The sequence below is a fragment of the Sander lucioperca genome, chromosome 2 (assembly GCF_008315115.2).
Source record: "Sander lucioperca isolate FBNREF2018 chromosome 2, SLUC_FBN_1.2, whole genome shotgun sequence".
Classification (NCBI taxonomy): Eukaryota; Metazoa; Chordata; class Actinopteri; order Perciformes; family Percidae; genus Sander; species Sander lucioperca.
Window position 1 is genome coordinate 2,251,069 of NC_050174.1, and position 16,257 is coordinate 2,267,325.

A 16,257-nucleotide genomic window follows, 5' to 3' on the forward strand; every position below is an offset into this window, starting at 1 on the left:
CACAACGTTTTGTATCCATAACATGATTGTGTTATTGTACAATTTAGCAGTAAAAGCAGTAGCCTATGTAAGTCAATCCTATATTTTTCAACTTGGGAGCAAAATGTGCTCCTTGGGGAAAAAAAATTGGTGCCCAAAAATGTATCAGAATGCAGGAATTGAAGTTTTTTATCCTCAAAATTTCCTGGGGGAGACCAGACCCCCCCTGAAGTATAATCACAGACAGCCATAAAAACATATTAAAATTGCAGAGTTAGAGTGTTAAAACAGATGAAAAGATGGAGATGACGGACAATATTTACAGTGTCAACAGAGAGAAACACGGACAATCGATGACAGTAACAGCATACAAACGGCATAAACAGACACAGTATGTGTAAATTTGTTATAAACGTGTGCTCTTTAAAAAGTAGTAAGCATTGTTTGCCAGTTACTTACATTAAATGTTTAAAAATCTGTTACATAAGGTACTGCTTATTAGGGGTGCTAGATATATCGACTCAGTCAGTATCGTTATCGCAATATATCGAAAGTGTCACAATTAATATGCAATATTTTGTGGAACGATGCTTCCCGTCCGTTGGCTGTGTGGCTTAGTTGTGTTTGATTTAGAGCCAGCTTGAAACGCTATAATGATCATCATTTAATTGGCCAGTTACCATGCCACTTGCACATAGTGCACGTCAGCGCACGGGTCCACTACATGACAAACCCTATGGAGCATACCATGTGTGTACATATTTAGACATAGTGACAGTGTAAGTGAAGAAATAGAGACAACAAAACGAATCAGAGAAGCGAAAGAAAGAAAAGTTGTGTCCTGTTCGCTTTATATATTTTATACCGTACAACCAGTAGAACATGTCCTGTTCTGTAGACATGGTCCTTATTTACTTATTCATGTTGTACCAGTCCAATATGACCGTCAGTTGAAATAAACCTTGTGTTGTAAGAAAACTTGTTTAATTTGTTATGAATCTATTTTGATGCGTTTTCCCGTAACCTTTGTAATTTTACATTTGTTTAAAAAATCGAAATTAATATCGATATCGCAATATTCATAATTGATATCGCAATACCACATTTTGTCAATATCGTGCAACCCTACTGCTTATATTTTTTCACCATCTGTACACAAATGTAATTAGTGAATGCATGTGTCCGTGGGTGGGGTTGCATGGGCGTGGTGATGTGGGCTGGTGTGGCTACAGTGCCAGGGCTGAATTTTTGTCCCAGTCCGCCCCTGTTGAAGGGCAAGCTTTATTTCTATAGCACCTTTCTGGAACAAGGCAATTTAAGTGCTTCAGATAAAACATAGAGCAAATGGTCATGAAAATAAAACCGGCTAAAAAGAATAAGATGCAAGAATAATGTACAGTGCCGTGTAAAAGATACAATTTTTGATGAATAGGTCGTAGGGACATGTTTGGGAGGAGAGAGGGACGCAGCAGTTATTAGGATCTTTAGAGGTTAGTTATACAGAAGAGAAGACATTTGAGTTTGTGGTAAAACCTTTCACAGTGCTCATTTTTCATTTGGTGACTTTCAATTGAATAAAAGATTTTTTTTGCAGTCATATTTCATCATTCAAGTTTTCTTTAAAATAGTGTTGTGTCTCATCTCGTGAACTGAGTATCTCGTCACACTCCTAATATCCTTTTGAAAGGTTAGGGCATCACCTATTGTATGTTAAGCGGGACAAACCACTCTCTGCATGACTTTTTGGGCCTTTTTTGGGAGCTGTTTCCGTTGCAGAAAGTGATGTTCAGGACACTCCATGATGCAGGAGTAATCAATGTTTACCATGACCTCTTCAGTTTTCTTGAGAGAGAGGGTAGCATGAACCCTGATAATGAAATGCATCCTTGGGCACTGCACTATGTATATTTACCAAGGATCAACAGGGACTTGAATGCCTTCACGAACCACCATAGTCTAAGGACCTAACCTTTCAAAAGGATATTAGGAGTGTGACGAGATGAAATGAAAAACCAAAAATGGGCACTGTGAAAAGTTTTACCATTTGCTCTATAATGTTTTATCTGAAGCACTTATATTGCCTTGTTCCTGAAAGGTACTATAGAAATAAAGCTGCCTTGCCCTTCAACCTCCAGCCTATCACCAGAGCCTAGGAACGCTTTTGTCTTGTGCCTGGTCATAGAGAACACTGTGGTGCCTGTCTGTCTAGGAAGTGACATTGACTGCATCAGCATCTAGCCATTAGACCTACTCTATCTGTAAAGTGTCTCGAGATAGCTATTGTTATGATTTGATACAATAAATAAAATTGAATTGAAAATTAAAGTTCCAGATGCTTCTGGAGTTCACGTTAAGGTCATGGCCACGAGGTCTAACCAGATGCAGAAAGTATACAACTGACCAGTGTTCGAACTATACCGTGCCTTTGGGGGAGCCCACTTTTTTACCGGGGTCGTGCGCTTGCAACTTACAAAGATACATAACAGCTACAAGTGTATGCACTATACAGGATTTACCCTATTATACTTTATCGACAGGAATTGATATGTCAAACAGCAAACAGCCACCCACAAATAGTCTATAAACAAAGCATCAGGCTGTCTTCGAAATTTCACATGAACAACAGTTAAAGTTACTCAGGCTACCGAAGAATACCATAATTCCTTTGTTCAATTAAGCCTAAGTGACGCACCCCAAGCTTCCATCCTTAACCGTTTTGCCAGTAGCGTGTTAGCATTTGAACAAAGTGCTGTGTGTCCACAGTGTGTGCAGACTGTAGTTACAGTATTGCCTGAGGCTTTTTGGAGGAGCATCACTTAGGTTTTAGTTTGTGATCTCCCTGCAGGGGAAACGGTCTCTAACATGTTCTGTTTGAGCTTCAACTTTACTCTGCAAACAAGTGTATTGGGAGTTGCACCTGGAATACAAAGAACTTTGCTATTAAAATGTGAAAAGGTGAAGTGAAAAACATGCAGCTGTTACTTGCATCTATTCTGAATAAAACCAAGGGATGCAGCCAATGGCCAAGTGTGAAATTTGGTCAAGATGCAAAGGGTCAGCTATTCCATTAATCAATAGATAATCTCTCTCAAGGGTTAAAGACGACACAAGGGTTAACAAACAGCCATGTATATGGGCTCTTCCAGTCTCTCCACTGCTGGCTGTTCCAATTTAATGGGAGAGAGGAGCTAGAGGGGTTAGGATTGTGACCGGCCTCTGACGAGCTGGGACCACCACCATCTTCAGCCAGAGAGGACATTATTCTTCAGCTTCTTCTTGCGTTGTCACCCCGGCGGGAGGTGTGCTAACAGGGCTTGCAGCAGGTGAATCGGTTGTGCTATTAACGTCATCGCTACACAATTTCTTAGTAAAACCAAAATTAATTAAACTTCCTTGTTTTCTTTTTGCCATGGCTATATGATGCTAACTGCAGAATGGATTTCAAGGACTTTGCACTGATTAATGGCCTCCAACGCTTATATTGTTTCTACAAATTTTTGAGTTAACATCGCAGCACCGCCACACCTTGATGCTCATGACAAGAATTGCATGTATAGTTATCTTTATTGAAGTGGATTAGATTTAAATCGCCGACATGCATGAATGAATATTTTTGCAATTTTACACATAATAATCCACGATCACATTACACAAAACTGAAATGCACGTCAAAATGACACACTGTTAATATATTTAGAGACCCCCCCAAAATTTCACAAATCACATTTTCAGGTGAGCCCATGTCTTATTAAGGGGAGCCGAGCTCCCCCTAGCTCCCCCATAGTTCGCACCCTGCAACTGACCCTGTTAAATGTAAATTTTTGCCAACAGATAGCAACACTTGGATCAAATGTGTTCATATAGTGACATCATCGCATCCTTTGTTCCCTCCTGCGACTCGGCTAATAGTGAAGCATTTCCAAAAAGAAAACTCATCTTAGTGACTAATTTTTCAGCCAGGACTTGAGCAAATTAAATGTTGCACTTTTTTAAATACCTTCTCTTTGTTTTCCTTTTATAATAATCACATGCATGAAAAAAGCAAGTTTTTGTTTTCAAACTGGTAATAAATTATAGTGAGGCCTTCATAACTAAATGTCTTTACATTTTACAAACCCCAATTCCAAAGAAGTTGGGATGTTGTGTAAAATGTAAATAAAAACAGAATACAATGATTTGCAAATACTTTCCAACCTATATATAATTGAATACACTATACTAAGACAAGATATTTAACGTTCAAACTGATAAACGTTTTAGTTTTTTGCAAATATTCACTCATTTTGAATTTGGTGCCTGCAACACGTTCCAAAAAAGCTGGGACAGGGGCAACAAAAGACTGGGAAAGTTGAGGAATGCTCAAAAAACACCTGTTTGGAACATTCCACAGGGGAAAAGGTTAATTGTTCATGATTGGGTATAAAAAGGAGCATCCCCAAAAGGCTCAGTTGTTCACAAGCAAGGATGGGGCGATGTTCACTACCTTGTAAACAACTGCGTGAGCAAATACTCCAACAGTTTAAGACTGTTTGTCAACGTACAATTGCAAGGAATTTAGGGATTTCATCATCTACAGTCCATAATATCAGATTCAGAGAATCTGGAGAAGTCTCTGCACATAAGGCAAGGCCGAAAACCATCATTGAATGCCTGTGACCTTTGATCCCTCAGGTGGCACTGCATTAAAAACCAACATCATTATGTAAAGGATATTACCACATGGGCTCAGGAACACTTCAGAAAACCATTGTCAGTTAAAGTGCCCATATTATGAAAAAATCACTTTTTCTGGGATTTGGGGTGTTGTGTCTCTGGTGCTTCCACACACATACAAACTTTGAAAAAAATCCATCCATGCTGTTTAGAGTGAGATACAGTTTCTGAATGTGTCCTGCCTTCAGTCTCTGGGTGAGCTGTTCAAAATCGGCACGGCTTGTGACGTCACAAACCGAAACGAGCAGGCTAACCGCAACCATTAGCTCGTAGCGTTAGCATGCTAACGCTAGCATGCTAACGCTAGCATGCTAACGCTAGCATGCTACCTCGTTCTCAATAGCAAAGCACTACTACAACACACACAAGTTCACCATAATCTACAAAAGAACTACTTACATGTGCGCCCTCATTTAGAAGTCTCCCAGCTAATCCTGCCTTGTAACTGACCGAAGTTGTAGAAACAGCCTTTCTTTTACTGTCTATGGAGCTAGCTAGCTGACATGATCTACATCTGAGCTACTGGGCATGTGCAGTGCAATCAAAGATAGTACAGAAGAAGAAGAAGAAGAAAAGAGGTCTCACTCTGTAGCTAAAACAGAGACCAGCTGAAAAGAGGATCTGCAGCAGTGAGAGAGAGCACTGCAGTACAACACAAATATGGTGTTTTTTGAAAATTAAACCATGTAAACTTATTCTGGTACAACCTTAAAATACAATTATGAACCTGAAAATGAGCATAATATGGCTGCTTTAACACAGTTCATCGCTATATCTACAAGTGCAAGATAGTTAGTAAGTTAAATTACAGAAGTTACCTGGCAACTCGAGTTGCCAGTACATAGCTGTTAATACTACACAATACAATATGTTGTTGTAGAACATTTTCACAGTTAATTTTTGTTTTTTACATTAACAGCTATGCAAATTATGCATATTATAAAGTGTTTTGAACTACACCATTGCATTAGATTCTCTTCACCTGTTAATTAAAACCAGAGTCAGAGCTGCAACAAAACAAACACTTTTATTAAAATCAATAGAGCGTTACAATTCAAATGTAAGCATTTATTGACAGTTAAATCCAAAAAAACAAAGATTGTAGCTTAAACTGTATAAAAGATTGTCTTTTTTTCAGTCTTAACCTTAAAATATAAGCAAAAGGGGAAAAATAAAACATTAAGAACAATTGTCATTCACATAGTGGGAAAGAGAAGAGTCCACATCTTTGCATGTGACTTAACGTTCAAAGCCATTCAAAGTCCATTAAAATCGCTTGAAGAGAGGAGACGTAAGGATTGACATGAGCTCTTCTTCTCATGCATCTTCCCACGTCTTTGGATGACCAGCTTTACCATCTTGGCGCCACTGGTTGGGTTGATTCCAATTAAATATCTGAAATCACAAAATCACAAAAAGAAACTGAAAAGAAACTGTTTATAAGGAAATGTTTTCTGTTGCCTTCCACATAAACATCTCCACATGTTAAACTGTTAAACTGATACTGTAGTCCTTCATATAGTCTTTGTCTGTCTTTGCAATGCTTTACAATAGAATATGTTCAATATTGACATAGCCTGTAATTTAACAATATGTTACCATGGAAAAATGCTGTCAGCTAGTATAATTATTTTGGACCCACAATGCATTGCGATATGCAGCTAAACTTTGTAAAATATCAGAACAAGAAGTAACTGTAAAATTTTACTGTAGAAACTACAGCAATTTGTTACATACCTTTTTTCCATGTATAAAGGGCAGAGTCCAGTTCAACCAGTAGGTCTTTACTGTGCTGCCAGGAGCCAATACCATCAAGCTTCCCCCTTCACAGGAGAGAGATGAGTGATATTATTGGCTCCTGGCAACACAACACCAGCCTTTTATTTTTAAAAGAGAAGCAAGGAGGACACAAACTTCAGCTAGACAGACTTAAGCCCTTGACTGCAGAATGGATTCAATCGTTTCTGTGTTTGGATCCTATGTTGACTGGGATGTCAAAAGTCTGCTGCTCTTCACTGCAGTTTTCATCCTCACTGCAGATTATATTAAAACAAGGCAGCCGGACAGCTTCCCTCCAGGACCCCGGACATTTCCTATTGTGGGCAACATATTAAATGTGGATTTTACCAGGACCCATGAAATTTTGACACAGGTAGATTAATAGATGTCCGAAATATACTGTTGAAAATGCAACAAGTGAACTGATGGAACTGTGTTATCTGTTTTATAAAAACCATGCTCTTTCACCTCTCTCAAAACCACTTAAAGTTTGTAGGGAGATATGGAGATGTGTTCAGCTTGCGAATAGGCCAGACATGGATGGTGGTGCTAAATGGGTTTGAGGTTCTGAAAGAAGCTCTGGTAAATCAGGGAGACAGCCTGGAGGACCGCCCATACATCCCTCTGGTGGAGGATGTGTCCCATGGACGAGGTAAGAGGATGTAACAAAGCCTGCATTCAACTCACTGCTATTGTGACTCCTGTGATACTTATATAGGAATGCTTTGTTCAATGAATACACTGTAGGGCCAATTTTAACACCAGAGCTCACACGCAAGCCTGTTAGACGTCACCATTTTGTGTTTTAGACATCCAATACATTAAAAGAAACTATGAGTGTGCTGCACTGCTTAAAACAACACAAGACCATGCTACTGTGACTGTCAAGCCTGGCTCGCAGTCGCACCTTGTTTGTGTCTCCGCCAGCAGCAATAGCAGCGAGCGTGTCTTTAACACAGCTGGAAGACAGTTGTGGACACAGTTATGGAATAGAGGCGGATTGGACTAAAACCATCCACTGTGGATGTTATGCCTTTTCTCCATGGGGCTCTGTAAATGTCTGTGCTTCTGTCTGTATCATGTATTTGTTTAGATTTTATTGCCCGTTTTTTTTGCATGCCAAGGTCTGGCAATGCAGGACTACTCTGGTGTGGTGATAATACACGTTTCAACTAACTTATGCATGAAGTGTTTTATATCTATGGATTTGATTGTAGGCAAGTGAGGTCGGTGTTGATTTGAGAGGCTAAATAAATTAAACATGTGGTCAACTTTGTTGGCTGCTGGCCACTTGGCTGTAAAACAAAAACATTAATATAACAAACAAAAAATGCTCCTTTAATTAACTTAATTAAAAAAACAACGAAAGAAATATAACCACTTTGCCATTAAAACAAAACTATTAAACTATTTTAATGGCTGCAATCGTAACCTAGACTGTGTTATGGGTAGGAGGGAAAAAAAACACGGGCTCGAGCCGAGAATTCTGATTATCTGTCGGACAAGGGCCGGGCTAGGGCCTAGATTTTAAGCCTGTGCAGGACTCTAATACACTGTGTGATGCATTGCTTTCCCCACAATAAGTGTTATTGTATTTTATTATAATTAATTAGAGAAGTTCTATTAGCTTTCCTTTTGGTGTACTTCACACAAAATAACAATTTTTTTTTAATGGCAGTTTTTTAGCAGTTACAAAATAAAATATTTTAACCATTGATAATAAAATAACATCACTGTAAAAATAAAATAAAAAAAATGTATCTAAAGCAAAATTAAACAAATAAAAGTTTTGTTGAACATGACTTGTTTGACTGTTTTATGTAAGCCCACTTTTGATGTGGTGGTGATGGCGCAGTGGATATGACACATTCCTGTGGTGTGGGAAACTTGGGTTCAATTCCCACTGTGATACATCAACAAATGTGTCAGAGGTGTGCGACCTCTGACATACTGTATATAGCAATTGTAAGTCGCTTTGGATAAAAGTGTCATCTAAGTGTAATATGTTTCCCATCAGGTTTAATTTTCAGTAATGGCAACACATGGAAGCAGCAGAGGCGTTTTGCATTTTCAACGCTTAAATATTTTGGATTTGGCAAGAAGTCACTTGAACCCATCATCTTGGATGAATTTGCATATTGTGCAAAAGTCTTCAAAAGCTATAAAGGTACAGTAAGTAGTGAATGCACAGTGACACTTTAAGAATGACACAAAATCACAAATACACAAGTAACATCTAATTTTCTGTTTAATTGTAAAGGGAAACCATTCAATCCACACCTCATCATCAACAACACTGTCTCCAACATCATCTGCTACCTGGTTTTTGGTCATCGCTTTGAGTATAGTGATGAGAAGTTCGTGAAACTGATGAAATGGTTTGGCAAAGGTCTCGAAATTGAAGTTTCCATTTGGGCACAGGTACAGCATTTTAAAGCTTTTGATGAAATTGTAATGCTGTGTACCATTGTTGTGCAATACTGTACATCCCTCATTGTGTTTACCATTCATGCTAGTGGCTTTTGGTCACAGGTATGTAATATGTAATACACACAGCTCAAGATGGAAAATATGTAAGATGCACATGAGCTGATTTGTAAATAGGATTTTAATATTTGGTATTGCATGTCCCAGATATAAAATGTATTTTATTCTGAAATGCCTTATCAGTATGTTATTGTTCTAAACTACTTTGCAGCTTTACAACTCATTCCCTCTGCTGATGAGACGTTTGCCGGGGCCACACCAGACAGCCAAGCACATCTGGAACAGTACAAATGACTTCATTAGAGAGGAGATTAAGGAGCACAGACAGAACTGGGATCCCTCAGACCAAAGAGACTACATCGACTGCTACCTGAATGAGATTCAGATGGTGATTGGCACTAGATTTTTTTCTTATACTTGTTCATAAAGATGCTGTGTTCAGTTCCTGTGAACGTCATATCTGTTTTGTTTTGCACTTTCAAGGGTAACATCGTTTTTTTTTCAACCTGGACCCTATTTTCCTGTTTTTGTGTCTAAGTGACTGATGGGAACAACAATCTTTGACATTGGTATTAAGCAAGATTGCTGCTGTCGGGAGTCAGCGAAACAAGCTACAATGGAAGTTATTGGGCAATTGCGCACCCTCAATTTATGTTCCTAAAATTGCTATCGCAAAAAGCCACCAGCCTCCATTTAAATAAACAGTGATTTTATCATCGTAAAATACACTTCATTCAAGTCGACGGACACAAAATAAAACTACCAAAAGTGGTTTGTCTTTCCACTTTTCCAACAATCACCACTTTGGTTTGGTTGAAATTAACATCTTTTACCGATTTACATGTAAAAATATTTTGGCTATACAAGCTAAAAGCATTGCTTGAGTCTGGTTGGCTTAGCGATAGTGATCTTGGAGCTGTTTCTGGTTAAAAAAAAGAGGATTTTACTCTTTAAAAAAGGTCTATCTCTGGAGGGGTCCTTTCCATAATGTTGTCAGACACTTTGCCTGTCAGATTTGCAGCCCGGTTCGCAGCCCGGTCACCACATTCTTGCTAAATACTGGACTAATTTCAAAGCTTGTTGTTCCCATCAGTCACTTACACACAAAACCATAAGAAAATACAGTCTTTAATGTGTTGCACTGACTTGATGTTTTGTCGCACCATTTCTTGCTGGTATGTGATGAAAAGTGACGGCCTCTGCATAACGACACTATCTTTTAATGCCTTATTTCCAACAGCATACACTCCTGGTAATCTAACAAAGCAAAGAGTTTTACATATTTTTCAAGGTACAAGCATAGATTAAAGGCTTTTTCTTTACTTTTAATGTACTTACTTCAAGGAACAGTTCACCCCAAAATAAAAAATCTTATCTTACCTTAGTGCTGTTTATCAATTTAAAATGTTTTGGTGTGTTGCCCAGTGTTGGAGATATCGACCATTATTGGCACTCGGCTTGACGTGCTCAAAGCGCTAAACATTTGATATACATTTCCTCCATGAAACTACTCAAAACCAGGTATGTGGCTTATCTTGAGTAAGGAAAGAGACATTGCTGTTTAGTCTTTCAAAAAAATTGTTTTGCCGCTTTGAGCGCCACAAACTGAGTGGCGTAGTTCCATTATATTCTACAGAAGATAAAATGGCCAATATCTTCAACACTAGGCAACTCACACCAACACAATCTGGATTGATAAATACCACTACAGATAAGAGGAAAAATATGTATTTTTTATTTTGGGGTGAACTGACACTTTAAGTAACCATCATACATTATTATAGCACAGGCTGTAATAGCGCTGACATGTAGTTGTTCTAAATTAAACTCAGCATGTTCTAGCACATGTGTTTGTATATATTATCAGAGAAATGGGCAGGGTGGCAATGCTTTTGATGAGGAAAACCTGGTTATGTGTGTCATGGATCTGTTTGTGTCCGGCTCTGAGACCACATCCACCACCCTACGCTGGGCTTTCCTCTACATGGCAAAGTACCCCGAGATTCAAGGTAGGAACCAAGGTTATTATAGTTTTGCATTTTTCATTAGTTTTTATTTTTATTTCGTTTTGACTTTTTGTTTTTAAATTCAGTTTAGTTTTAATTCGTTTTTAAAGTGGGTTTGCTAGTTTAGTTTTTATTTTTTGAAAATGCTTAGTTTTAGTTTAGTTTTTATTAGTTTTAGTCTTAGTCTTTTTTTGTAATATGGGTTATTTGTCAGGGGATTCAAAAAGGTCAGAACAAGTATTGTGTAATAATAACTCAACAAAAACATCATACAAGTTTAGAAATATGTATTCACAATGTATTCAACAATAACACCAGTACATAAAATGTAGCCTACATAAGGTCATAAATATGTAAACAGTCTACACAAGACGCCGCAGTAAGTGCAAAATGTGTAAGTGACGTGTTCCAGGAAAAAAACCTAAATAGCCAACAGACTAAAGAAGACATACATGAACAGGTGTTTTGAACTTTGGTTCAAGTAAAGTGGTGAACTTTTTGAAGTCAATCGACTCACACAGTTGTGTAGACATCCCAGTATCAATCCACATATTAACCCACGCTTCCTCCCGCTTTTGGTGTTCCTGCATATTTACCAACCAGCAGCTATCGGGTCGCCGGTGAAAGCCCTCCTGTAGTGTTCTCTGTCCTGCTGTTGTCTCTGTCATGCTGCCTGGCCCTGTACCCATACATCCATGCCCTGTACCGGGGTTAGCTTCTGTTTCGGGGAAAGGGGGCTTTGCGTTCTCCTTTACCTTGTTAAGGTAAGCTAGGTTAGCCTCCTAGCTTGTGTGCGCTTCTCAAATGTACTTTCAAATTCGTGGGATTTTTCCCTGTAATAAATTGTCCACATATTTTACCACCTTCCACTGCAAGGCACTTGCTTTTATCTGACACAGTCATAATCAAATAGGACTGCCGCTTTCTTCCGACTTTCGGTACCGCTATGATGCCAGGCGAGGGGCACGGACATGTTGTGTTCAATTTGACGTGGAATGTCGGAATTTCTGGGTTCCCAGTCCGAAACTATTATGTCTACGGGAAATGTCATGGTCGGAAAGATATAATGTTATTTGCTCTATGAAAGACATCAACAAAGACGAAAACTAAGGACATTTACTCGATAATTTTATTTTATTATAAAAAAAATTTATTATTGAAACTGAAGGAATTATTATTATTACGGCAAATGAATTGCCTTTTTGAGGGGCTTAACATATTCAAAAACTCACCAAAATTGGCAGGCGCATCAAGACTGGTGAAAATGTACGTATTTTAAGGGTTTCGGGAATAGGCACACAAAAATGTCTCGCTAGCGCCCCTTACACAATTAAAGAAATTGAGCCCCTGCAGTACATTTAACGTAGACTCACGAAACTTGGTACACATATGTAACATGTCAAGACGTACAATAAACGTCATTGGAGCCATACCCTGAACTCAACAGGAAGTCCGCCATTTTGACTTGAAAGTTTGAAATTAGTGCGATTTTGGCCATTTCCACATGTCGTACTTTAACGATCTCCTCCTAGAGATTTCATCTGATCAACTTCAAATTTAGTCTGTGCCATCTTAAGAAGTTAAAGATGAAAAGTTATTAAAAGAAAAACTTTTCGTCATAGGGCATGGCCGTGGCGGGATGGCCATTCTGTGCGTTTCGCCATTGAAACAGGAAGTGGGTGTAACTCAAGTGTATATTGTCCAATTGGCTCAAAACCTTTCATGATTCATAAGATTAACTCTGAGGACATTTACCTGACACAATTGACTCAAAGTCATAGTGCCCCCTAGTGGCAACAGGAAGTAGGCCTAAAAGTCAAGGTGCTATACTTTAACGAACTCCTCCTAGAGATTCCATCCGATGGGTTTCAAATTTGGTCTGTACCATCTCAACATCTTAAAGATGAAAAGTTATTAAAAGAAAGTTTCGTCAAACGGTGTGGGCGTGGCGTGGCGGCCATTTTGAATGTTTAGCGATGAACGAGAAAGTGGCTGTAACTACTGTGTACATTGTCATATCTGCTTGAAATTTCCCACAATCAACAAGAGTCCAGGCCTGAGGACATATACTCTGTACATTTCATTTGTACAGAGAGTCTGGCCTCTCTCCATTGACAAGTGTTAATTTCCTTGAAGGCAGGTACTCTGTTGAAGTTTAAAACTATTGGATCTGCCCAGAGCCACTCTGGATCTGCCATAACCAATCGCTAACGTTTGGTCATGACGTATGTCATGCGCATGTGCAACAAGAGGGGAGACCGACAACAACTATCGGCTTATATTTAGCATTAGCATCGCTAGCGTTAGCCTTAGCCAACTCCTTCACCACTAACGGAGCGAGCTGGAAAATCAAACTTTTCCTGAACCCCGTGGGGAGGAGGGCCACAATATCATGGCCACCAACACAACTCAGCAAAGATTGTTCTTGCTCGGGCTTTAACTTCTGGATATTCGGCAGCGTTGCTGCCACAACGGACCGAATGGCTTCGCTCACATCTTTCTAGTGCACGTCCTCAACGTCATCGTTCTCAGCCACTATTTACCACACCAAAAATATACCGCAAACCCAGACGGAGTACTGAAGGGAAATGAAAATTGAGCGGAAGTAAGTAGGAGGGCGGAGCCAGGCTAATATGAGGTATCAATGAGCTCAGCAGAGACTTCCTTTTTTATTGGTAAAGGTTTGCCCCAACCCCTATGCTTTGACCACGCCCCCTTTCACAGCTAATGAACTGTAGGATGTAGAGTCTCTTGTGAGGTATCATTGAACTCAGCAGGGACTTCCCTTTTCATTGGTGACGGTTTGCAGTGTCTGAGTGCCGCGCAAATGCACAGTCGCAAGAAGCGGCGTCCGCCAGTAACCCGGACGCACGCAGAGGCGTGAGGGCCCGTCCAACGCTGCTTGCAGCTTTAATTTTAGTTAGTTTTGCAAACAGACATTACAGTTTTAGTTTAGTTATTGTTTTTTTGTAATGCCTCGTTTTTATTATTATTTCATTTATGGCATTATTATTTATTTCAGTTAACGACAATGTTTTTTCCCACTTAGTTTTCGTTATTTCGTTCGTTTTCGTTAACGATTATAACCTTGGTAGGAACACGTCACTGACCAACCAACAAAGCTCTTTTTACTCAATAATGTGAAAATTTGTGACACCAAACAAATGTATTTGTGGTAATTGTGTATGTGTGAAATTAGATACATAATGTAACTACTTATACTCCCAAGGTGACAAATATTGTGTAATCGCCAGGGCCCTTCACATTTCTGACAAATTTTGTACAACAAACATCTTCCTGTAAAAACTACTGTAAATTCTCTTATGAATGGTTCAGGGTTGCAAATCAAAAGGAAGACAAATCTTTCTATTCACTAACGTGGCAGTGCTACATTATGCTTTATCTCTCCATGAGTCTTTCGCATTGTTGATGAAATACTGTTTCAACTTCTGTCTGTTCCCTTCCTGTTGCACAGCAAAGGTCCAGGCTGAGATAGACAGAGTGATTGGACAGTCCAGACAGCCATCCATGGAAGATCGTGCAAACCTGCCCTACACCGATGCTGTTTTACACGAGATCCAGAGGTTTGGCAACGTAATTCCTCTCAGCCTGCCTCGTGTTACCGACAGGGACATCCAGCTGGGAGGCTACACAATCCCAAAGGTCAGTTCTCGAATGCAATTGCTATTGTCACATCCATACCACGTTGCATCTGTATGAATTGTCATAACAATGCCAATCACCAGGGAGTCTTGATAATCCCCAATCTGACCTCGGTGCTGTTCGACAAGAATGAGTGGGAGACACCCGACACCTTTAATCCAGGACAATTTCTGAACAAGGAGGGCAAGTTTGTGAAGCGAGCTGCTTTCATCCCTTTCTCTACTGGTAAGGAGCAACAATCTCTGGTGTTATTAGTGTCGTTATCTGTTTTACAAGAGCCTGGAACCTGACCCAGAATACACTAAGGTTCTCCTCACAAAATGATTATAGATTGGCCCAGAGGAAACTCTCAGGATCAAGATACACATCACAGATAAGATAGAGGCCAAGGATCATAACTCCTCCACTAATACAGGACACATTTTCTAACGGTTACCAGAACAGTCAGCAGTTCTACTTCCTATAAAGGCCTTAGAATGACTATGTTGTCTTCAATTCGTTTGAATTCTGGGCCATAACTGTGTGTCAAAGTAATCTTTAAGTTTGTTTTCCTGTCTCAGGTAAGCGGGCATGTCTTGGGGAGAGCCTGGCCAAGATGCATCTTTTCATCTTCTTCACCTCATTTATGCAGCACTTCACCTTCTCCATGCCTGCTGGGGTCAAGCCTGTGATGGACTTTCACTTTGGCATCACTTTGGCGCCACGTGAATATGAAATCTGCGCAACCTCCCGCTAAGAGTAGCTCTTACATAAAAAAATACAAAAAGCAATTTGTTTTTTTCTGTCATCACTACTCATGATTATGTCACAGGGTGACAGGGTTTAGTGAAATCCAATTGATATTTGACTTTAATTATAGATGACATGTCATGGTCCACTGCCGATATCTTTTTCAGGCTGCAAAACTGATGTAGTTTCTTTGTACTTTTTGTTTTGTTTCATGGTGTTACCTTTCCCAGTGGGCTCCAAACCATGGTTTTAGGCTAGTTTGGTGTAGCCTGGCTCAATATTTTAAATTTTTCATTTATAAAGGAGACATGAGATACTTTGCCTACTGCTTACCATAAAACATTCTCATAGCATGAACATGGACACATTTAAAGTGTCAAAATGGCATGGCAATAAAGCCTCTTGAATTTCTGAATACTAATTGGAATTTAACCTATATTATTTAAACATTGCTACTGCTTTCTTTCATTAAAGATTACAGTTGTGTGACACCTCAAAAATGTGTATGGTGTTACATTTTGGACTTCTATCCAATGATGGACTGGCCATCTGAAGCATGGAGAACTTTCCCAGTGGGCAACTTGACATTTAGGTAAAATGCAACACTATACATATTTTCAGATAAGCCTATCCCCCGCTTAAAGGTTTAGTGAGTAACTTTAAAAATCACTTGACAGTAGCACATGAATCAGATTACCTGTGAAAAAAATAATGTTCCCCTGCCTCCGCCTAGTGCTCTTTATGGCATTTGCAAGCTTGCAACCTGTTCAAAGATAAACAACCAATCAGAGCTGAGGAGTCTCATCAATCAATCAATGTCAATGACTGCTTGTGAACTGCAATCAAACTGTAAAACTAGGCAGTTCTGATCAAATATAAGTTCAGATTCTGTTACTGCATT

The 16,257-nt window shown here is 39.3% G+C and overlaps 1 protein-coding gene across 1 annotated transcript; it reads left to right on the top strand.

Annotated features, from left to right (window-relative positions):
* The first annotated feature begins 6,640 nt into the window (after nt 1-6,640).
* On the top strand, nt 6,641-15,463 carry LOC116063496 (cytochrome P450 2J2-like). Its single transcript, XM_031318491.2, has 9 exons — nt 6,641-6,844; nt 6,961-7,123; nt 8,489-8,638; nt 8,732-8,892; nt 9,170-9,346; nt 10,826-10,967; nt 14,440-14,627; nt 14,711-14,852; nt 15,188-15,463. The coding sequence occupies exons 1-9, from the start codon at nt 6,641-6,643 to the stop codon at nt 15,361-15,363; spliced, it is 1,503 nt and encodes a 500-aa protein (XP_031174351.1). The 3' UTR covers nt 15,364-15,463.
* Nucleotides 15,464-16,257: the final 794 nt, after the last annotated feature.